At 35.6% G+C, this 23,187-nt stretch overlaps 3 protein-coding genes across 7 annotated transcripts; 1 reads left to right on the top strand and 2 right to left on the bottom strand.

The window, feature by feature from the left end:
• Positions 1-1,061: 1,061 nt before the first annotated feature.
• LOC127503235 (uncharacterized) lies at positions 1,062-4,821 on the top strand. Of its 2 annotated transcripts, XM_051876781.1 has the most exons (9): positions 1,062-1,237; positions 1,334-1,435; positions 1,553-1,771; positions 1,862-1,961; positions 2,339-2,559; positions 2,793-2,875; positions 3,626-3,861; positions 3,950-4,039; positions 4,119-4,821. In XM_051876781.1, exons 1-9 carry the CDS (start codon positions 1,090-1,092, stop codon positions 4,261-4,263), a joined length of 1,344 nt encoding a protein of 447 aa, XP_051732741.1. In that variant the 5' UTR covers positions 1,062-1,089; the 3' UTR covers positions 4,264-4,821. The 2 variants fall into 2 exon arrangements, with proteins under 2 accessions (XP_051732741.1, XP_051732740.1); XM_051876780.1 differs by having other exon boundaries at positions 1,062-1,435.
• Positions 1,475-14,043, bottom strand: LOC127503232 (signal-induced proliferation-associated 1-like protein 3). Of its 4 annotated transcripts, none has more exons than XM_051876774.1 (12): positions 13,924-14,043; positions 11,997-12,411; positions 11,822-11,922; positions 11,607-11,719; positions 10,857-11,140; positions 9,810-10,346; positions 9,263-9,425; positions 8,962-9,109; positions 8,656-8,796; positions 6,883-7,003; positions 6,691-6,772; positions 1,475-6,593 (listed from the first exon to the last, which is right to left on the bottom strand). In XM_051876774.1, the coding sequence occupies exons 2-12, from the start codon at positions 12,092-12,094 to the stop codon at positions 6,447-6,449; spliced, it is 1,935 nt and encodes a 644-aa protein (XP_051732734.1). In that variant the 5' UTR covers positions 12,095-12,411; positions 13,924-14,043; the 3' UTR covers positions 1,475-6,446. The 4 variants fall into 4 exon arrangements, with proteins under 4 accessions (XP_051732734.1, XP_051732736.1, XP_051732737.1 ...); XM_051876776.1 differs by lacking the exon at positions 13,924-14,043 and having other exon boundaries at positions 9,810-9,951; positions 10,000-10,346; positions 11,997-12,487; XM_051876777.1 differs by lacking the exon at positions 13,924-14,043 and having other exon boundaries at positions 11,607-11,673; positions 11,997-12,487.
• itpkca (inositol-trisphosphate 3-kinase Ca) lies at positions 13,984-22,389 on the bottom strand. The gene is made up of 7 exons (XM_051876782.1): positions 21,655-22,389; positions 18,148-18,247; positions 17,668-17,881; positions 16,720-16,924; positions 16,490-16,591; positions 15,404-15,475; positions 13,984-15,309 (listed from the first exon to the last, which is right to left on the bottom strand). The coding sequence occupies exons 1-7, from the start codon at positions 22,027-22,029 to the stop codon at positions 15,103-15,105; spliced, it is 1,275 nt and encodes a 424-aa protein (XP_051732742.1). The 5' UTR covers positions 22,030-22,389; the 3' UTR covers positions 13,984-15,102.
• Between the last annotated feature and the right edge of the window lie 798 nt (positions 22,390-23,187).

The raw sequence follows: 23,187 nt of genomic DNA, 5'->3' as shown, positions 1-23,187 counted from the left end.
AAAATAAATAAATAGAAAATAAAAATAAGTTTCTTTAAAACTCCCCCGTCTTTGCGCATACAGATAGCCACGCCCCAAAGTCGCGTCATTGCTAATAATGACTCAATGTTTGAAGCAATGTTGCTAACTGCTCTTCTTGATTCTCAAACACTGCTAATAGTGACACTAAGCGAGTGTTTTCACGTTTTTTATTTGAATAGTATTTTAAAATTAAAAGATAGACTCAAGCTTTAAAGTTTATAAAAGCGTTTATGGCTAAGCAGCCCAGTAACCAATTGTCACGAGGTCTGTGTAATGGACCTACTGGAGAAAGTCTGAGGCTTCTCGTTAGCCAATCCGCGTAAGCGATGAAGCTGATTGGCTCTTTTCTTTTGTCATTTTAAGAAACTCTATGTTGATGGAGATTTAATTTACTATAAATCCACAGTATACTGTCATTTTTAGACTCCGAAGAGAATAAATCAGGTGAGGCAACTACATCTACACAAGAAAATACGCATCCATTTAAAAAGAATAAAACATGAAAATAAAGGAGACGTATCAGTGATCAAAGAATTATGCGAACCTATTTACATGCCAACATAATTTAGGTTCCATTCCAAAGAATTTTAAATTAATATAGTTTTGAATAGAGCGCGAAACTAACACGTTGATACTCAGTCAGCTGTGATAAAATGCCACAGATCATTTTAAATCTTGTTTTAAAACTATTATTATTATTGTTGGATATTGTTGTTGTTATTATTATTATTAAAATGATTATTATGTAGAATTAAGAATAAGATATGGTGCTTATTGTCTTGAATGGGTAAGTTACTCTAAAAAGTAATTAATTAGCTACTAAGTGTAATTAAATTACAGAAAAATTAAGAGTAATAATTATGAAAACAACTTTGCACTTTTTTTCACAGTAAAGGTAATTAAAAGACAGTAACTAATTACTTGGTAATGCATTACACCCAACACTGATTTTAAGACACTATATACTACTTCCTCTAGGCATAAACATAATAAAGTCAGTCAAACAAAATATTTTTTTTTTAATTTGTTACATGGCATGAATGACTTTAATACATATAGTTAAAAATAATGATAAAACAATGTGTTATTGGCTCTGTTTTGTGTCCACAGGAGACCCTGATAAACATGCTGCAGTGCTTTGACTTTCACCAGAGTCACATTCATAGTCTGAAGAATCATGTTCCCCCACATTGTCTACCCAAAAGCAATGAGAAAAGTAAGTTGCTTTATTTAGGTTTTTATGCATTTGTTTTAAAAGATGAAAGGGGGCATGTGATACAGACTAACGTCCATGGCCTGTGTGTGTCTGCAGAATCAGAGTCAGAGAACGAGGACGCTCCATTATCTAGCACACCACCACAATTCCTAAAAGCCAAGAAAATTTACACCTACAGTGGCATAAACAAGTATACAGGTAAAGTATATGTTTTTAAAGAATAAGATATTAAAGAAAGGGGGGAAAAATAGTATATTTTATTATTCAAAATGGTATTTATTTTCACTTACACTGTATGTATACATTTATAAACAGTACGATTGAGTGACAAAAAGAGGGATCCTCAGAGCAAAGACTCAGAGAGATTTATCATAAATGCTGTTGAGGAGCAAGAACACCAGCTGGTGAGTGATGGACAAAGCAATTCATCAGAAGTAGAAACTGCAGAGGACAAAGAGTCGTGGTCTGTTGATGATAGCGAGCCATCACAAAGCTCCACAGACTCCAACTCCACAACTTCCTCTTACAATACAGGTGAAAAAAAAATCTTGTCTTTTTTGGTGTTAGACATCAGTTAAATCCACACGCTTAAACAGAATACCTAAGGATATTTTCTGTTATCAGGGAGCACTGAGACTGAATGTACCTGTAGTATCTGTGAAGACCAAACAGGAAGTGAAGATGGAAGCCCAGGGAGAAAGGTGTTGGATACACCTCCATCAGGGTTTGTATATTGGATATTTAATTTATATTTGTGAATAGCAGAGAAATGACATCTTAAACAGTTAGTTCACCCAAAAATGAAAATTCTGTCGTTTACTCACCCTCAAGTTGTTCCAAACCTGTATGAATTTCTCTCTTTTGCTGAACACAAAAGAAGATATTTTGAAGAATATGGAAACCAAACAGTTGCTGGTCCCCACTGACTTCCATAGTATGAAAAAAAAAAAAATACTATGGCAATGGGGCCCATCAACTGTTTGGTTACCGACGTTCTTCAAAATATGAAGACAGAAATTTTCATTTTTGGGTGAACTATCCCTTTAAGATGTACCTGTGTGCAAGCTCGTAACTTGTTTTTATGTTTTACTAAATCTTCAGATCAGGAATTCTTCTTAAAGACCCCATGCTTGGAGCTTTTCCAGCTGCATGGAAAAAGCATTTTCCTTTCAGACATACACTGCCAAAAACACCAATACTGCCTGTGCGTTCGCCACCCCTGCGGGAAACAGACAGCCTGATCCTCAACCCCTCTCTGCTTACGTCTCCTTCTCAAGGTCTGAGCCGTTCTCTCCATCCCGAAGGACGAGAAGCGCTACAAAGTAAAGATGATCCATACAGGCTTTCACACATTATATACTATACTACTGTAGACTAACATGTTTACTATTTACTTTACTATTTTATGAAAAAAATACTTTCTACAATTTATAATATAATAGAACAAAAACAGTTGGGCAAAATAGGCTTAGAACCAAATGTGCTCATTACCGGCAGTGTGAAATTACAAACAAGACTGGAATGCTGACTGAACAATATTTTTTTACCATAACAGCATTATTCGAGGACGTGTGGGTCACCCCAGAATCTACCATCTTAAAAAGTCCCAGTTTGCAAAGCAGTTTTGGAAATGACTCAGTAAGGCCAAACCTGTTATCTTTTGTTGCCTGTGGGGTCTAAAAAAGTCTGAGACCACAATAAAAATCTGGGACAAGAGACCCTTGGAGACCCAGCATAGCAGATTTGCATAAGCAAATGTAAAGCATTAATACATAACTTTATATGGGTAAAACTACACATAACAGTGTGCAAAAGAAGCTTACATGCCCTAAATTTTGGTATTGTAAAGTGGTATTAAAATTACTACATTATAAATAAAATGTGAATATATTTTATGACCGTATCTGGTTGAAATACATTATCACTTACTGTATAAAAAAATAGTGGTGAAATTTTGCAACACTAAATGCCCAGCATTGGAATTCTGCAGTGTTTTTCCAATGAAAATTCTGCCTGTATGTTAACTAATGGCTTCCTAAAGACATGTTTAATGTTGACAAAAATAAAAATAATACATTGCTTGGGTCTCTGAGGGTTAAACAGTTTCACACAGAAAACAGGATTTTCAAAAGTGTAAAATCTGGACGTTATGCATGATGAAAAAACGAATAGATTAAAAGATTCTGCACTTTGTGACACTGATCATTTGTCTTTGTACAGGAAATTAACTCAAAGCATGCTGAAAAAATAATTTACAAGGACAAAATTGGAATTAGAAAAATACAAAATTTTTACTAGTGGAATTTTGGACCCCATTGTATGTTAATTTAATGAGATACTGTTTTACAGTGAGCCCTCTATTTATGGTATCTTCTCTTGACAAATTAGGAGACTGTCATGAGTCCTGGAAATGGCAGCTATCTGTACTTGAAGAGTGAGGAAGGGAACAAAAGTTCTGAAGATGAAACCCCAGAACAACTCATTCCTCTGAAAAGAGCAAGAAAAGGATATACACACAGGCGCACTTCAAGAGCAGGACGTGTTACAACGCAGCCAAACCCAAAGAAGAAATGTGTGAATGGCTTCATTATGTTCTGCCGAATGAACAGAAAATTATATATCAGGTGTGTATACTACTCTTAAACCAATCTAAATATATTTGAATATATAATCCTTTAAATGACAGACACTGTTGATATTATTTGGGAACAGATCCTATCCTGGCATCCCGTCCACTACAGTCACCAAAGAGTTAGCCAATCTATGGCACATCTTACCCAAGAGGGAGAGACGTTTGTACTGGTAGGCTCTGAATTCTCTAAACTTCATATTGGCTTATCCGTTGCATTGCAATTTCATTTAAACCTATATCCGTTTTTAGCCTGAAAGCCTGGAGCTTCAGTTGCCAGCAAAACCGCAATGTGCGCGCTCAAGCACACGAGGCAGAAATCAAGGCAGAACGCTCTGTGCCCAGTCCACTGCACATGTTACTGGCCTATAGAGAAGTGTATGAAGCTGTCAAATGAAGGTCTTCACACTTCAGCTACCTACCATATTGAGAATATATGCTGGAAAGGTCTAAGAAAGGCAACCCAAACTGACTACTGGTCTTCAAACAACAGCGTTTTATAGTTCAATACCGCTTTATTAAGGTTAATCACTGTTGTGATTAAACACAATTGCATCTCAGGCATTTTAAAATAACTTATTTATTGTGTTAAGTATATTTTTATTGTTCTAATGTTTCTAACCATCACAGAGCATATTTACATTTTCAGTGTTTTTATATACTGTTTTCAGCATTTTTCATTGTGACTTTACATTGTTTGATAAAACATATCCTGACTTTTATTACTTATTTATAATAGATGGCAATTGTTAAGTATCTATCTTTGTATATATATTTATATATTTATTATAATGTTTTATATTAAGCTGTTTTATAGCTTTTTTTACAGCCTTAACCTAATTATTCACTAAGAAGCCTTAGGGGAGCTGTACTGTTTCCCAAGAAAGTTACCAACCTTATGAAAGTTGTTCTGGTTTGTAGATACTGTGCTGTTATTAAACCTTGACTGAGTTCAGTTTGTTTGGCTTTTCTGTTGATTTCAAACTCCCATAAAACCTGTGCCAGAAGAATTGGAACGCTGTCACTTAAAAGTACATATCCTCTGCCCCTTAATGTGTTTGTTCATTAAAGATTCTGGATAACAGTGTTTTAAAAATAATGCACTACAATATTGCATTACTCCCTAAAAAAAGTAACTAAGTGCGTTACTTAGTTACTTTTTATGGAAAGTAATGCGTTATGTTACTTTTGCTTTACTTTTTCTCATCTGGGCTGGGCTGTTTGTATTTATAACAACAAAAAGTTCTATTTTGGGAAATGTAAAGGCCCTTTTACACCAAAAGCCTCAGGCTGAAGATAATGCAAATTCACGCCTGTACAGTAGAGGATGCAGCTAAAAAAAAAACAAGCCTTTCAGCTGTGCTGCCATTCTGGATTACAGAAGAATAGGATGCAGGAGAAGAAATAAATGAGCAAATGTATGCTCACATTTAGTCTAGAACTACAATAACCATCATGTTTACCCATGATGCCTCTGCACTTACTCTCAATTTCTCTCAACATGGCGACAGGAGAGCTGTCAGTCAATACACGGGGAAACAAAGTAACTTGCGTTAATTATTTGAAAAAGTAACTCGGATATTTTGTTGTAAATTTAAAAGTAATGTGTTACTTTACTAGTTACTTGAAAAAGTAATCTGATTACCTAACTCAAGTTACTTGTAATGCGTTACCCCCAACACTGCTGGCTGATTTGATTAAGCTTTCAGTTACAGGATTTCTGCAAGTCTTATAAAGTCTTCATTCACCCTTACACAAATTAAGGCCTTAAAAAGGTCTTAAATCAGAGAAGAAAGTCTTAAATTTCATAAAGTTATGGCATTAAATGTTGCATCCATTGCAAAAAAAATGTGTATCTTCCTCTGTATTTTTGTCCTGTTTTCCAATACAAATATTGAAACATCTTTGATACATTTACTTGAGATGCAAATGAAGTGAGTTTATGCTTAAAACAAGAACAAATATCTGACAATGAGTTTCCCTTTGAATTAAGTTGATTTTTCTGAGCCCATTGGTAGATATTTGTTCCTGTTTTAAGCAAAACTCACTTCATTTTGATCAGTTTTACAGAAAACAATACTTCATATTTTGTCGTTTTGTATCTCCAGTAAATGCATCTTGATTTAAGAATATTCAGACAATTGCACTGGGAAAAAAGGACAAAAATCCTGAGGAAGAACGTCACTTTCTTGCAGTGTGATCAGAAGATACAGTAAAAGTTATGTCTATATTCTAGTGGTTGAGAGCAGAGGTATTCAAGGTACTAAATTAAAAAGTAATGGATATCTGTTGGAAGTTGTATTTTCAAACTCTAGAAGTGTTGCTAATACAACTAATTGTTTTTTTCTCCCTTGACATTTCGAGAACATATTGACTTATTGTGTTCCCTTCAATTTATTCCTTACATTTTCTTTACTAAAAGGTCTTAAAAAGTCTTACATTTACATTCATAAAACTTTCAGTTACCACTGGTTCCATTTAATACATTTTAAATGCATTCTGCAGATTTTACCTCCCAAATCAGGAAGAAAAAAAAGTCTGCCTCTATGCAGATTTGTAGTCTTTGCTTCCAACCCTGCATTACTCCTCCCCTCCAGGTGTTGTATTTAAAATGTTGCTGATTTTGTGTAGTTGTGCAACTGCACAGAAGGACTCTTCTCTCAGATGCTGGTTGCTAATACGTAGCTTCAACACTTCTGCCAGAAGAGCCACCTTGTCTCTCTTCTCCTAAATCAGAGGAACAAATTGTGCTCATGAGCGAGTTTGTCCTCTATGAGGGCACGTAGTTCACCTTTCTCATTTATTAACCGCTAATGAGTCTCACCTTTAGAAGATCACTACTCAGTCGCCTAAGCATCCCTTCCAGGTGAGAGAGTTGGTCGGGAAAGTCAATGAATACGTCACTGCTAAAAATAACCATAACCAAGTCAATTAATAGTCATGCAGTATATTATTCAAAGAAAGAATTACACATCAGTAGCTGTTTTAAAATTAAGATTAGAAAAGATCCACTTACTCCATATCTTCTCCACTGCAATAAGCACTGGAATGGTGGATCTTGTAGCTTCCATGGGATGGTGTGTCTGGCCTGCTTGGTACAGGACTCACTTCTGACAAAAAGGTTGCCATCCTTTGTGCTGTAAAAATATTGTAACCATAGAGTCATTCATTTTAATGCTATGACAACTATTAATAATAACAACATGTCATTGTATTACACAAATTATGAAGAAATCTATGTAACATAATATTTTTGCAATTACAAGTGACTCTATATGAGTGAGTCACAATGAAGTTAAAATGAACAATTCTTATTTTTTATGGAATGGTGCAGTATTTATTATAAATGACTTATCTATTCACATCATTATTTTATTTTTTATTAAATTCATGTGCCCTCGTAATCTTTAATCAAACTAACTTCCCCTCCATCTTGCAATGACATATCATCACTTCTCTGATGACATATTTACTGGCACAGGACAACCTGTCACTCACATGAGATCACCGTAATAGGGTGCAACAGTTGGGTTTCAGAAGTAAAAAAAAAAACTCCATTCATTTTCTCCTTAAGGAAATTGATTTTGAACAATAACTTATAAATCTTTAAAGATAGAGCTACTGTGAGCTACAAGGTTGTTAATCCATGGTATCTGCTGAAGCCGTCAGCCCACATTGTTTCAGCTTATTTTTAAAATAATGGTGAATTCCTGGTGAAAAACTACATTACCCATGATGCAACACTAAAAAGCAACACTAGCTCCGCCCACTCCCATGAAGTACTGCAAATGACATAGTAGATCTCTCTACATTCTCAAAATACTTAAAATGTTTGTGTACATATATGCATATTTTGCAATAAGCTTAAAATTTATTGATTTTATACATATAATCAATATTTGTAAATGAGTAGTTTTAAATTTCGCCATCATTTTTAATTCGATTATGCTGTTTGCAATGCTTCAAAGGATTGTAGTTCTTTCCCTCACTAAAAAAAATGTTAATGTACAGTCTTGTACTTTTGTTTTTTGTCAGATATTTATACACTTTTTTGCTTCAAATCAAAGTTTATAGTGTTGTGATTCACCTCTTAGCTGATTGGCTTGGTTCAACTCTTTAATGAAGACTATTTTAAAATCCCTATGGGAAAAATGAATGAAAAAATACTTCCAGAACCAGTGCCGCTGAAAAAGGGGGCAGGCATTTTTGTACTCTACAGCAAACCACAACGATCCAACCATCCAATCAGTTCCCGATGGACAAAATCAAGTCCTGCCCAACATTTTTTCTTGTTCGAGAAGCCGTTTCACTCAGATATACGTCACAATAGGGAAGAATATTGCAACTTCCGTTTCATGACGACTATAAATGATTAATTTAACGGATTTGTTCAAAAACACAAATTCATTTAGGAACAAAACAACTAAACTGTTTTTTATGAGCGAATCATTGAATCATTGTTAAAAATTCTGATTCATTCAGGAACAAAAACCACCATTTACTGCTTGGAGAAGCTTTATTCTGCTTCATTTGGAACCATTTTCGTGGACCAAGTTAAAATAACATCTTAATATAAATATCACTTGAAGAAAACTTACTTCATACATCCACTAATGGCACTGGGTTGAGTCAAAAAAGTGAGAAAAGCTCTAGCATTATTTGTTTGCACAGGACACGATTTGATATTTTATATCTAATGCAATGGCATTTATACATTTGTAAGTGTCAAAACTCAAAAATGTTTGGGGCCACTGTATGTTACTGTGTTCATTTATTCTTTGATACTTACTCTCATACTCTTGAGCTGCTTGAACTAGACTATTCCAGTCAAGATCATAGGCCATGCTTGGCAGGGGCATGAGTTCAGGATCAGGATGTTGGTCTCTGTCCCATACGTCAGATTCAGCCTGCTCAGGCAATTCCCCACATTCTAGGAAAAGACAACCAGTGAAATCCTCCAAAAATCTCTTCAAGACAAGGTAATACTAGTCGATGAGCAATTGATAAAACCATCAATATATATGTAAACCGGAACAGTAAAATAAATATTATTTTTTATTATTATTATGAAGTTATGCCTCATAGAAGGACTAACTCTTGCCTGTTTGAAGTGTTTGCAGGTGGAGATGGACGGGTGTGATTGTAGGAGTCTCTGGGTACGATTGCTGAGCAGGACTAAATAACGACGGACCTGACATTTGCAAACTGCTGCAAAGCCCCGCCTCTTTTTGTTGGGGTGATGACTAGAAAGAGACAGTAAACACATTGCAACTTGGCAACACTGCTCAACATACCAATACTCAGCAGAACAATACCTGCTTTTTCCACATTATTGTCCTAAGCTGTCAGGTTGTTTAGGGTCATACTGCTGAATGTGAGCCCAATACATCACGTACTGAATCACCCTGAGCGCTGTCCTCTGTGTCATCCATCACAATGAGTTTTTTCAAGTCCTCCACCATTGTGCTCTTGCGAACGGGCCGCGGGGAACATGCTGCTCGCAGTGATGCGATCACTCGAGGCTGACCAAACACATTTTTTGAGTTCACATCCACCTGACTGAAAAACATATGCACCGCAAAATGAACTACTAACAAAATTCAGATACTGTAATTACTTCTTTTTTTTTTTTTAATTTGTGGGTAACAAGAATTTAAAAAAGGTTTATCATTATTCGATGAATTAGGTTCAATAAACATTTTTACAGCATTTATTAATTATTTTGTAATTTTACCTGTATATATTAAATCTTTTGTATAACATCTAAAAAAAATATTGGCCAATCAAAATCAAGAACTTACTGTAAAGCATTACTGCTTATAGTAGCAACAATTTAAAGTACATTTTTAATAATTGTTACACTACTATACAATACTATTAGCTATTGTTATGATAATGGTACATTAAAAATAATAAGTATATCCCATAAATATATCTTCTTACCTTTTTATATGGTTGTGGTCGCCATTTCTGACACCACCGGTTTCTCTATGAAGTGTGTACTGTATCTTCTTCTGTTTTGGGCTGCAGTCTGGTTGGGTCTGGCTGACTTGTAGTTGACAGGACCGGTCAGAGTCACCTTGAGATGGTTTAATGCCAGTGTCAACACCCTCATGACTTGCCTTTTCCAGTTTTGGACAAAACGTTGCAGGCTGGTCTGCTCTAGACTGTTGTTCAGGGAAGAGATGCAGTGTGTTAATAGAAATATAATCCCGGGTAGAAGTATCCTCAGTGAATGAGTTCTGTCTCTGCCTCCATGGAAGTTGGTCATTTCTTGGAGGTTTTATATTGGGTTCCTGCAGATTGAACAAACTGTAGTCCTGGTTCTTGATGAGATGGTCCTCTCTTAGCTGGAGTTGGCTGAAGTGCTCCTTGCCATGTTGATTGGAGGTTGGTGAAGATTGAGAAACTACAGCTCTCATCAAAGGAGGTTTTTTCACCATGGAAGTTTTAACCTCTTGCGGTTTGGAACACAAAGGGCTGGTAGAAATAAAACACAAAGACCACAGACACAAACATATTGTAGACACATAAAAGCAAAGAATGAGGTAAGCGGTGCATGCATTGCAAAAGGACTGCAAGCATAAAGAAAAAGCCATTTTAAAAATATAAAAGTCATTTCATGTCCTTTTTTTGCTCTGACATTGTAAATTTACAGCAATACAGCAAATCAGAACTCCATTGACAGATGGTGACTGGAAGGTGTAGATTGAATTTAGGGTGAGGGAACAACTCTATACAATGTGGTGGGAATGTCCCACTTTTTACAGACTGTCCCACCCCTCCCCGTGGGATCTCATGGGTGGGAGGGGAAGGAGGGGTCTGGAGGTGCAAGAATATTACAAGTATTGAATCGCATATATGTTTCCTGGATGAAAACCCATTGTGAGCCATCATAGAAATTCATACTGGTTTAATCTCACCTTTTCAACAGGTATTCCATAAAAACATTATACAATCTTTAATTCTGACTTGATATATGCATCTCACCTGGGTTTGAGAACAGCAGTTCTAGAGCACGGAAGAGGCAATGTGAGAGAGCAGAACTCCTTCAAGTTGTTTGTGGAAGAAGACTTTTTTGTGGACTGTGCAGCTTCCCAGTGCTTTGATCGTTGGATTTTTGGACTGTAGAAGCCCGGCTGTGTCAGCGGGTGCTGCTTACGACTGCTCCTGGGGGACTCAGCAATGTTCTTGGCATCTTTACCATTCAACCACAAGTCATTAGCGTAGGGTGAAAAAGCACTTGATTCTCTATTTGGCTGGAGAAAATGTGCCTACAAAACAGAAAGAAGATTTGTTTACGATATATTGCCATTAAAACAATATGCCAAATTAACTGATTTGTTACTTATCTTTCAAATGCTGTATACTTTGATTGTCAAGAGTCAAAAAGCAATGGTAAACAGTAGCAAAGTAATTTCACTCACCCATTTTTCAAGTAGGCTAACTTTACTTTATAACATTTACCTTTTTACTTCATTTCAAAACATATTTGACTTACTACTACACTGCATTTCAGAGATTTCCATACCTTTGTTTATTTTGAAATTCAAGACCCAACCAATCCACAAATTGCATGATTTATTTGTGAATTTGACTGATCCAATTGCAGCACTTAACAACTCAATCCTAACCATCAGTAGACTACAGTAGACATTAAAACCTTATCCCTTTAAACAGATAATATGAGAAGAGGCTGGAGTACTAAATGAAATGAAATTAAATGGAAATGAAACTCACTCTTGGCAAGCTGTTGTAAGACACTTTCTGCTGGTCCTGCAGACCCTCCCTCTGGCCTCTTCTTTCCCTGCCAAGCAATGAGCGAGTGGCTGTTACCATATGCCATTCTCCTTCTGAAATATATGAAGAAATTGCAGAGGCAAATTGCACTAAGTGAAATGAAATACTGACTGAATGTTATCACTAATAAAAGCACACAGAACCTGCTATCAGACCTGTATTGTCTTTAGTTCTGGAGGGGTTTAATCTTGTGAACTCCACTTGCTCATTTGAAGGCCAATCTAAGCTTTCTTGCATGGGTGAACAACCATAGGAACTGAAAAAGATGAAGTAATTTTCACCAGGTCAAAGTGTAATGATTATCAAATATTGTAAAAGATTACATCTCACCTCATGAGGCTGGTATGCCTGAACTCAGAACTGAAGTGTAGAGGTGGTGTCTGTGGAGGAGTTGTAGCACAATCCAAGTCCCGGAACAATGCAGCCATCTTCTTGGATTCCAAGTTTTTCCTCAATATCTTTATAAATGAAACCAAGGTATATGCAGCATCCAAGATGATGTCCAAACATAATTTTCATTTAAGACACCCTTCGTGAAAAGGCATCAGAAATGTGTTATAGATCGGGAGGACCAAATGATGGTACGGACTGCTCCAATTCAACTGAGCTAGCGGGGAAAGCAGGGAAAGAACTGTGTGGGCTCTTCAGCAGCTGAATGGAACAGAGGATGGGATTGTGTTGCCTGGTCTGTTGACTGTTAGGACTGTGCTTGTTTGCTCCAGGCAACATGATGCTGCTGTGTGCACTGCAATAAATTAAGAATAATAGTTTAACATTCAGTATGTGGCTTCTAGCATATTAGCTACAAATCCTACTGAAAACATGTATGTAAATGAATGAATGTTTTTGTCCACAAACTCAAGTTCATGCTTTAATTGCAGCAAAATGTCAACAAACAAAATACTAACAAATTCTGAAATCCATACATTCTCCAAATCACTTATCCTACGTGGGGTCACAGGGATGCCGGAGGCTTTGAAATTCATATTAATAATAATAAATATTTAAATAGTTAAGTTGAAAAAACAATTTTAAATTTACAATTTAAAAATGTTATATAGCAGTGTTTCACTACTGGTTTCTAGACTTTTGAACCCCACTGTATTTGTTGAGCGTCTTTTTATTTTCTAATAAACTAATTTAGGTTTTATCATATTTGCATTAATAATAAATATATGAGTAAGCAGCAACCATCAGAGTCCAAGCAGCAATAGGTCATGTAGATGATTCAATAATACAATTGCCATGTACCGTCTTTTGTAGTATTAACTAAATTTAGTAGATACTCGGTCGCCGTGATTTTGCCAAGTAAGATATGTGTTCTAAATTTAGTTAGGAAACAAAGCCTAAACTACTTGATGAAATCACGTTCACCGTAGTCACTCATGTAGTTACGTTGTAGCTTGTACATGTATGCAGACCCAGAAAGCATGAAGATAATCCCAATACGAGCAGTGTTGGGGGTAACGCATTACATGTAACTCAAGTAATCAGATTACTTATTTTAAGTAACTAGTAAAATACACATTACTTTTAGATTTACAACAAAATATCTTGAGTTACTTTTTCAAAAAGTAACATAAGTTACTTAGTTTTCCCATTTAGAGACTGACATCTCTCCTGTCCCCATGTTGAGAGAAATCAGGAGTAAAGTTGCTCTTCCTTAAGCCTGAGGTTTATTCATTTCACTTTGGTGTGAAAGGGTCTTTACATTTGTCAAAAATATAACTCTTTTGCTGTTGTTGTTAAAAATCAAACAAGCCCAGCCCAGGTGAGAAAAAGGCAAAAGTAAAGGATTCCTTTACATAAAAAGTAACTACATAACACAATAAGTTACTTTTTTAGCGAGTAACAATATTGTAACGCATTACCTTTAAAAGTATCTTTCCACAACACTGAAAACGAGTGTGCTGCATCTCTATTTAGAGTAATTCACCTGCATCTATGGTTTCTGCTCCAAAATTGCCAAAACTCCCCTCCTTACAACAGTCATGGTAAACATCAACATGAAATGATGGTACACAACATTCTTAGCATAGGAATAGAGCAGGTCTCGAAAACAGAGCATAAACTTATGAATTTGTTTGAGGTTGGAAGTTCATTGGAAGTTAAAAGTACCAGAAGAGTAACATTACAAAAATAAATGTATTTAGCATAAAATTAAATACAGAATATATATAGTGTTAAATTGTTTTTTTTTTTTCTTTTTCATTTTTTATAAAGTTTGTATATTTTTATGATGAAATCTTATACGCACCAATGTGAGTCATCAGAAAGCTTTTGTAAGGTTTTGAAAGATGAGGGGGGAAAAAAAACATTACATCACGTTTAAGTTTATTGTGCTGACATTCAAACACTTTACAAAATTACCCGGCATGAAAAAAAAAGAAAAAAGATTCTGTAATTATTAATCACAGCAACCCAGAAACCAGAACTGCAAAACCAACAACGCCAAAATAACAAAGCTCCCAACATAATGATCACAAGTCATGTAATTATTATGTACTTATTATACAGTACAAAACCTCAATAATGTGAGATCAAATTAACAGTGCAAACAGTGAATTTGTGCATCAGGAGTACTGGCTCAAATATCCCAGCCACCATTCTCATATCGAATTGGCAGTCATCTATTTGATATTGACAGAGACTGTTTAGCTGCTTACAGAGTAACATACTGTATTCCCCTTTTGCAGCTCATGCGTGCATGCAAAAAACACACAAAATAGGAATGTGAAGCATAACAGTTTAACTTACTGTGCTTAACGTGAATTGAAATAGTGCTTGATCAAGACAGAATGCAAAACACATTTCCCACATTTACAATACTTTGGGAGCTATGCAAAGTTATTAAAACAGTACTGAGAACAATGCATAAGAGGTCTTTGTTGTTTTGTGATTCGATTTAGCTTCAGTTTATCGGACTGTTAGTAGTATGCACTTCGATTCAGTTCATCCCCATCCAAATTAGAGCCATTTGGTCACATATGTAAAATAAAAGGAAAAATATCTGACAACTATAACAGACAGACTATGGTGGTTGATTAGTATTTAAAAGCACTTCACACCTGTCAAAACAACATGAGTGTAATGATTTTCATCTGCAGGGTTAATGTTCCTAAAACTGAGCTAATCTTTTACTCACCAACCCGTAAGAGCAAACTGCTTAAATAAAAAAATCTATTTACAGTGTAAAAATACATACAGCGGTTCCAAAGTAGTGAAAATGACTAAATAGCGAGGGGCTTACAACATCAGCAGATAAATTCACAGGCTTAGATGTTCATCAGTAGGACTTGTATTAAATGTTGAGGCCAGTTCCATCGTTTCATTCTCTCCAACCTTCACCTATTCTCCACATAGAAAAAAAAAAAACATAGAGGGCAATTAGACAGTCTGTGCAGAAAAAGACAATTCCGAAGATCCACAATGCCCTTCATTTCTCTGGAAGCATGTTGGTCAGAATGTCAATAAAATTGTCCAGGCCCCAGAGGTACCCATCCTCTCTGTTGCCCTCCACCCACGGGCTGCGATGGTCCAGGGTGAGAGGGGGCGGCATGGGCACAGTCTTTCCAAAGTCTATCATCCAGATTCCAGCCTTGCCAGTGAGGTCATGAACAAATAACAAGGAGCTGCCCACCACCTACAGGAAAACACAGCAAGACCGTCCTCATTAGAGCCTGTATTTTACATCAGCTATGTAGAATGAAGAAGAACGAAATGAAGATGCATCTCACCTCATGGGCTTTGAAGAAATCAGATTTTTCCAGCACAGCTCGTAGTTCCTTCAACCGCTGTTGGTAGCTTCTCTGTGAACAGAGGAGCCTAACAATTAACTTGTTTACAAATGAATTAATGGTTAAAAGGCAGTTCCTCCAGACAGAGGAACCATTATTTTAACCAAACAGCAATTATTAATAAAAACTAGATTCAAAATGTTTAAAAGCAAGAAGTAAATAGGATAAAATACTACAATATTTCAATTTTATTTATATGCACAAATATAATAATAGAATTACATTTACCTGCTTATATTTTACCAAAATAGTTTCAACATGAAATATATATATTATATATATATATATATATAAAATTTAAATATATTTTTCAAACCAATTTAAAAACTTCACTGGATTTGTGAACATCGTTCAACGTGTTGGTTTTGACTGACATTTTTAATGTACAAACTACGCATTCTGACGTTCCTGATTTAAATATTTTTAAATAATTTTCCATTCTTGACTGATCTTTTTTTCTCATAATTTTGGCAATAGATGAACTATTATACAAGTGATGTTGAGAGGAGTCCCTGCAATTTGACTCATATGCTGATGTAATAATATATATTATAAACTGGACAGGTGATTTTTATTAAAAACGTAGTTTGATTACAAAGATGATACTTTTCTAAATGATTTGTTACATTTAATTACCCCTTCAATTACAGATTTTGACTCCTATATATTTGATATACTGCTCAGTCCTACCACAAAATTGTGCTGATATTTAAATTCTGTTTGATTTAATAAGTTGCAAGTTATTTTCATGTTGTGGCCATAAAAGGCAATAAATTGGTTTAAAAAGAAAGTTAATTCAGGCATCACAACAATGTACAGTATGAAAAAAAATAAATTTTAGCACTTATTAAAATATGTGTTCTTACAAAGTAACTTTAAACGATCATTAGATTATTGCAAATGTAAATGTAAAAATGAGTATGAACAATTAAATATACAATACTAACAGATACAGATAAATTAAATCATAATATTGAAAAAATTTTAAATATTTGATATACTGCACACAAATGAACAAATTCATACCAAGATTAGCATGTTGTTGTCCACAAAGTCCTCCAGGGCTTGGATCACCTCATCTTTGTACTTTGTTCTCTTGAAGTTAGTGTTACAAGTGCCATCTGATTTCTGAAGACAGATCAAATTGGTCAAGACATTATACTCAAGGCCAAAACAAAACTTAGCCATCACAAGAAAAACTAAGCATTTTCAATTTGGTATTGTATAAATTCAGAGGGGTCCTGATTCATATCTACCTTGATGCCCTCGATGCGAAAGCCCAGCGTGGCCGTTGAGCTGAGGGTTTCTCTCCACTGCATGTATCTGGTTTTGAGTACTGCCTGCCTGGCCCGCTCCTCCGCATTGGGGGCATCCGGGTCCACTGCGATCATTTTTTCATACATGTCTTTGCGTGGCTGAGGACACTCCCGGGCCTTCTTCAACTCTTCCTCCAGGTAAGTCCTAAAAGCATGTATACCAGTCAACATTACCACAGGAATAACTATTTAGTATGAAAACATTGTCATTTGTATTAGAACTGGCCTAACAGGACGGGTCCATTATGCCAGTTTTCATAGATGCTGACCGACAGTGATCATATTTCCTCCTCTATTGTTTGGATTCCACCGTCTACTGTATTGTAGTCTTAGCTTCAGATGGCACACCCATGGACAACCCAAAGTCCATACATATAAGTAAGGAATAAGGTACAAGAGGCTGTGCTGTATCGTGAATAAGTCACAGCTGAAGGGTGTTGTTAGCAGTGACCAAATATGGAAGATTTTGTTTGGCTGAAATATCCCAAAAAAAAAAAAATTAATAATAATAATTTATCACCTAAGAACACACCCACATGAAGAGCATAAAGTGCTTTATTGCCTAATTTCCTAAACTTCATTTCTGGATTCAGTTTTCAGCTTAATGAAAACATTGAATTTTGATTTCGATTAAAAAAATATATATATAATTTCAGGGCATCACTATTAATTTCCTAATGTGGTTTTCATGTAGTCATTCTATCCATAAATCCTCTATTTAAAAAAAAATATGTTGACTTTGGTTGGTCACTTCGCATGCTGGTCAGATTGTCTCTTCCTGTTTAAGTGAAGGTTATTTTCTAGAATATGCTGCAATCTGTACCAAATTTACCAGTTCTGCAAGGAATATGTATGTTTATATGTGCTGAAAAAGCACAACATCCTCACCGGCTTCCCATTTTGCAGTCCATGATGCAGGGAGAGTCGAAGTCAGCAAGCAGGTCGTCCATGAGGTTGTAATCCTGCTCGTCACACTGAGTCACGCCATAGTATCCAGGAACGAAGGGCCGCAGCGAGTCGCTCATGAGCTGCAGAAAACACTGCTGCTCGCACTCGCAGTACTTCTTCAGCAGCCTTCCATCACTGCCCATCTGAAAGTTTCCTGGAGAACCAAACAAAAACATGCAGATGTCAGATAAAAAGGGAATCTCCCAACACAGCAATAAAAAAAATCATTAGCTGTACAGTATATGCAAATCCACATGATCATAAATTAATAATAAAAATTAACGCTTAAACATAAAAGTTCTATCAGGTGATCCAAGTGCAATTTTAGGAAATTAATTATTTAAATTCAATCAAGAGCCTTTAACCATAAACAATAGCCAATAACATTGGCAAAAACATCGTAAAGATGAACAAGCAAACCTGCATGGCCGACCACCTGCACCCAAGGAGAGCGCTTTTTCACCGCCACTGGAGGGGAAGACCAGTTCACCATGTTCTTTGACTTCTTCCACTGATCAGTCTTTGAATGAAGAGATATGATAGAAACAAACAAACACATAAATGAGACTGACTCGTCAGCTAACATCCTACAACTTCGGCTGCGCAGTACGCAATGGTTTTGTAGAGACTTTATTTGTCTTTTCTTTTGTTCTCTTTTTCTTACACAGTGAGCCACACTGGGGCACTGAGTGCATTCAGTCGACCTCAGACTCCAACGTGCAACTCACTCTCCACCATTAACCATAGGTCGAGTTTTTCCCCATGTGGCAAATCATTGACGACAATCTCGGACTAAACAAAGCCATCAAGCAATACCAAGAGGCTGTGATTAAGAAATAGCTAATCTTAGAAGGATGGTAATGAAACATTTACAGACGGCACTTGTTTTGCTGCCAGATAAAATGGAGGAGCCAGTGTGGACAGTGCCAACAAGAATACCATATTTTCTTTACAACTTGAATACATGTGAGTTCATGCCAATGATTCATTTCAAAAAAGGTTTTGAGTTAAAAAGCATCTTTTTTTTTTTTTTTTTAAATATCAATAATTAATATTTCTTAGATGCCATTAAGTTCTTGTGAAGTCACAGCACATGACATTTTAAAACCTAAGTTACACTGCATGTCACAAAAACAAATCATCAGATACTTTAAGACGGTTTTTTAGATGCCATGGATGACCAAATATGATCATTCTCGTTATACATTATATGTATTATTTATTAAATCTGTATTTTAATAAATATATATATATATATATATATATTATTTTATTTTATTTTATTTTTTTCCAGTTTTTATTTATTTGCACTATTTTTTCTTCTTTTTTTGGAAAACCTTTGCTTTAAGAAACGTATTGACTTTGACACAGTCTTGAGGGTCTGTAGGGGTTCTCTATATTATATAAATTAAAACATATATATACACACACACACACACACACACACACACTAGAAATAAAAATAAAAGATTATGGCATAGTACTTAAGTCTTTCTTTTCAATAATTTGATCATTTTAATGAGTTTTTTATTATGATTCCAGGACAGTTGTTTACTCTGACATCACCACTAAAAATATATGAATTAATATAAAATGAATTTTAAAGCAGACATTAAAAACATGCCCATCATACAAGAGGTGTATTCAAGTCAATACATGTGTGAAATGCATTTTTGATGTATTTTTAATAAATATAAGATCTGGACACAATAAAAATGAGTGTCACCTCTTCCCGACCGACTTGATGTGTTGATTCCTTCCTCTCTGCCGTTTTGACGTTGTCAGAAAAGCGTCTACAAGATCCCTTGTGTACCTTTGACCTGACGTGCCATAAACCTTTCGATCCTACTGTATACAAGACCCTATGCGGCTGTAACACATTACTGTATGCAATGAGAAAATATTTCTATCGTGCTTAACTATCCTCCAAGCGTCAGCCTTCAGAATGAAGCCAATTAACCTGTACAGTTCTTTCTGCTCTCCAAGCTCAAACACTCACTCTTGGCTAGTGGAAAACCAGTCAGACAAGAATGACATTCTCCAGAACAAAGCAAGAGAGGCCCACCACACAGAGCTGGAGGTGCATCATTTGTTGACCTTATAAGTTCAGTTTCAATAGAGCACTGGCTCACTATTATGAGTTTCTCAATGGGCCACTTTCCTCCTCATGATCCATAAAAACAAATCCCATTCAATAACATCATCAAAAGGATCAGCAGTACAAATCCTACAGCAGAACAATACAGATTATATTCAAACACTTTTATGGTTGCAATGATGAATATTCCCTGCTGACTTTATGACATGTCACTGAGTCTACATGTGACTCACTGTTATGGGATCATAATAATGATGGCTGCTTTATCTTCACTTGAATACCTACTTAAGAGACATTTGTAATACTCAAATGCACTTCTTTACAAGGCTCCGACTTGAATATCATCACAACATTAAAAAAAAAAGTAATACGTGTGGTATTTTTCCCTCCATTTACAACCATGATCTCATGACCTGAAGCCCATAATGTTAATCAGTTATCATGAGGATTACTCAACAACTGCATATTTTGATCTGCAGCATACACCTGTGTGCACTTCTATTCAATGCATCTGCAAGCTACCATGACAACTATAGTTTAATAAAATATCACTTAATACATTTATTTTTTCAAAAACACTTTACAATAACATTGAATTTGTTAACATTAGCTTACTTCATTTAACATAACAGTGAAAAACACTTCTAAAGCATTTATTAATCTAAATGTTTGTTTCAACATTTGCTAATACATTATTTAAATTAAAAGTTGTATCTGTTAAAAGTATTTAATGAACGTACTAACAACGAACAGTTTTTTAAAATTAATTAACATTAAAAGGAGATTAATTACTGTAACAAATGTATTGCTCATTGTTAGTAATAAATCACAAAAAGTACCATGGTACTACCATGGTTTGCAGTTGTATCATGATTGCAGAAAAGTACAGTACAGTATCTAGTTTCAAGTATTCCTAGTAGGATGTTAGTAGTTTCACTGAACTATGAAGTAGCCATTCTGACAAAAAACCCAACAGTAACTAGTCAGATAAAAATATTAGTAATACCAAATATACATTATATACACACTAGTGTCATGTAAATAGGTACTAGCATCTAATAAAACTTTACTCACAAGTCTAAGTACCTGGAAAATAAGTAATAAAAAAAATAATTGAGTAGAAGTAAAAAGTATCCACATTTAATTGTACAAAGGTAAACACTTTTCTTAGCTTTTTTAAATTGACTTTTCACAAGAGACAGATAAGATTCTCTCATATTAGTATTTTTAATGCAAAATCTTGGTAGAGAAACCTGTATAAAAAAAAATAAATAAATAAAAAATAAATAAAAAAAAAATCACAATTTTTGGGAAAATGACGCCATGTTTATTTTTTGGTGAACTATTGTAAATGCTGGCTTATCAGTATGTACACTCAAATAAATCCAAGTGCCTGTTTGTAAATGGAAAGTTACCAAGGTTAATGTAAACACGATTGATTGGCTTGTTAGTCACATTAGGATAAAGAAAATTACTATTTTTATTCTTAAGTCAATAAGTTCTTATCTATTTTTATTCTTAAAAATAAGTCCTGATGACATAATGTACTTTGTACTTTAAAGTTTACATGAAATTGTAATAAAGTCTTTCTTTTTCCCCCCTTGTAAATGAAATTGAGTAAAAGCAACAAGTAGGCCTATTAGGTTTTAACAGAACTCTAGTAAAGTACAACGTGCAAAAATAATACACAAGTATAGTTATTAAGTAGTCAAATACTTTACACCTCTGCCAGTAACAATTTAATTTTTTGTGTATTGGGATAGTACCGACTATATCCAAGGAATTGTACTAACATATATAAAATGAATAGTGGTAAAACGGATTCTTACCGTGAGCGGTTCACCTGGAGACTGATTATAGTCACCGTAACCCATTAAATCCTCTTCGCATTCCTCAAAAGACGAAGCTGGCGAGAGGCCGGTTGAGGACGAGTTGGATAGCTTTCTCAGCGCCAGGGACGAGGCGGGGGAGCCGCTGAGCCCGCTGTCCGAGCAGATGGACTCCTCATCGGGGTGATGAGAGCCTGAGAAGGGTCCGCGGGGGCTCTGTTCACACTCAGTGACACACGGCTCGCAGGTTACAACCAACTCTGGAACAGCAACACGAGCGTGTCTGGAGAGCTGCTCCATGGGCTCCTCTGGGTGGCTGTGGTGGACGTCACCCATACCCGCGCATGGTGCCGGGGTATCGGGCGTTTTAGTCATCACGCTGCTTCTGATCTACAAGATCATTTAGGTTGTTGATGGGTTTATCCAGATTAGGGCCAAACCCAACGCGTAACCGGCTCGCGCTGGGCACTGCCGCACCTTGCGTGTGACGCGTCGCGCAGCTGCAGAATAAAAGCAATATTGGGCCACTATCAACGTTAAGTGGCCGTGATCACATCCTTTTAGACTCTGGAAATTAAAATAATAATAATAAACTGAAAGATTTAAAGAACCCACAAGTATTAACGTACAAACAACGTTGATACGTATTCAGCGATAGTGTCAAATGTATTATTTGCTCAATGCTCAGCCATCAAAGCGTCGCGTTAACAGACTGCAGATTTGCCCCGCCCTCTTTTCTTTAAAGCAACAGAGCCAAAAATGAACAGGTTCATTACATCTGATTTACAGCGCCACCTAACCTGTGGTAGCTACGTCTTTTAATACTTGCTTCTAACACGAGTACAGAATCAGTTTGTTTCTGGTCAAATTAAAACTAACAAATATTTTTTTTAAATAGGCCTTTAAAATATTTTAACAATATGTTTTTAAAGAAGACATATTTGCAGTGGAATAAGTACTTAAAGGCACAGTTCACTCAAACTTTTTAGGATGTTAAGCCTCAAAAAGGACGCAAAATTCATCAAAGTTATCCACACAATGTTCTGGAGACAAATATAAGTTGTTATTCAATGATAATCTTGACATGCTGTACACTAGTTCTTGCTGCATTCATGTGAATGCAAGTTTGATTCCTGAACTAACACTTAATTAGAGTCAGACTGATGCACAATGCCCCTAAATACTTAGTTTAGCTGTGCCTACATTCAGGAATTCAGCTTTTATACCTGCTTAAATTTACTGTACATAATAGATGTTAAACTATAGACAACCATGCCATTTTTTATATCAAGAAAGGTTTAAAAATTCTGGCCTCATGACCACATCTAAAGACAAATTTAATGCTTGTTATTCTATATACAAGATTCAGATGGGATCACATTAAAAATAAGACAGACTTCGGGAGAAATGGCAAAAATGTCAGAGGCCGAAAGACAAAATATCTGCAGCCTGTACAGCTTTACATTTATGCATTTGGCAGATGCTTATCTAAAACAACGTACATCAAGACATGTTTTATAACTATCTGTATTT

This window comes from Ctenopharyngodon idella, chromosome 21 (genome assembly GCF_019924925.1).
Source record: "Ctenopharyngodon idella isolate HZGC_01 chromosome 21, HZGC01, whole genome shotgun sequence".
NCBI lineage: Eukaryota > Metazoa > Chordata > Actinopteri > Cypriniformes > Xenocyprididae > Ctenopharyngodon > Ctenopharyngodon idella.
Note: the sequence above shows the minus strand (reverse complement) of the source record. Positions and strands in the feature narration are given on the sequence as shown.

What these genes read in the sequence shown, in the direction of transcription:
- LOC127503235 (XM_051876780.1), top strand. Translation starts at nt 1,090, where the DNA reads ATGATAAAACAATGTGTTATTGGCTCTGTTTTGTGTCCACAGGAGACC. An exon ending in TGGCATAAACAAGTATACAG is followed by an intron (nt 1,436 to 1,552) that starts GTAAAGTATATG and finishes ATTTATAAACAG; the next exon opens with TACGATTGAGTGACAAAAAG. An exon ending in AGGACGAGAAGCGCTACAAA is followed by an intron (nt 2,560 to 2,792) that starts GTAAAGATGATC and finishes TTACCATAACAG; the next exon opens with CATTATTCGAGGACGTGTGG.
- LOC127503232 (XM_051876774.1), bottom strand. Translation starts at nt 12,094, where the DNA reads ATGGCTGCATTGTTCCGGGACTTGGATTGTGCTACAACTCCTCCACAG. An exon ending in ACTGCTGTTCTCAAACCCAG is followed by an intron (nt 10,347 to 10,856) that starts GTGAGATGCATA and finishes TATTTCTACCAG; the next exon opens with CCCTTTGTGTTCCAAACCGC. An exon ending in TGCAGTGGAGAAGATATGGA is followed by an intron (nt 6,773 to 6,882) that starts GTAAGTGGATCT and finishes GGTTATTTTTAG; the next exon opens with CAGTGACGTATTCATTGACT.
- itpkca (XM_051876782.1), bottom strand. Translation starts at nt 22,029, where the DNA reads ATGACTAAAACGCCCGATACCCCGGCACCATGCGCGGGTATGGGTGAC. An exon ending in CTCCAGGTGAACCGCTCACG is followed by an intron (nt 18,248 to 21,654) that starts GTAAGAATCCGT and finishes CTTCATTCAAAG; the next exon opens with ACTGATCAGTGGAAGAAGTC. An exon ending in GACTGCAAAATGGGAAGCCG is followed by an intron (nt 16,925 to 17,667) that starts GTGAGGATGTTG and finishes ACATGCTTTTAG; the next exon opens with GACTTACCTGGAGGAAGAGT.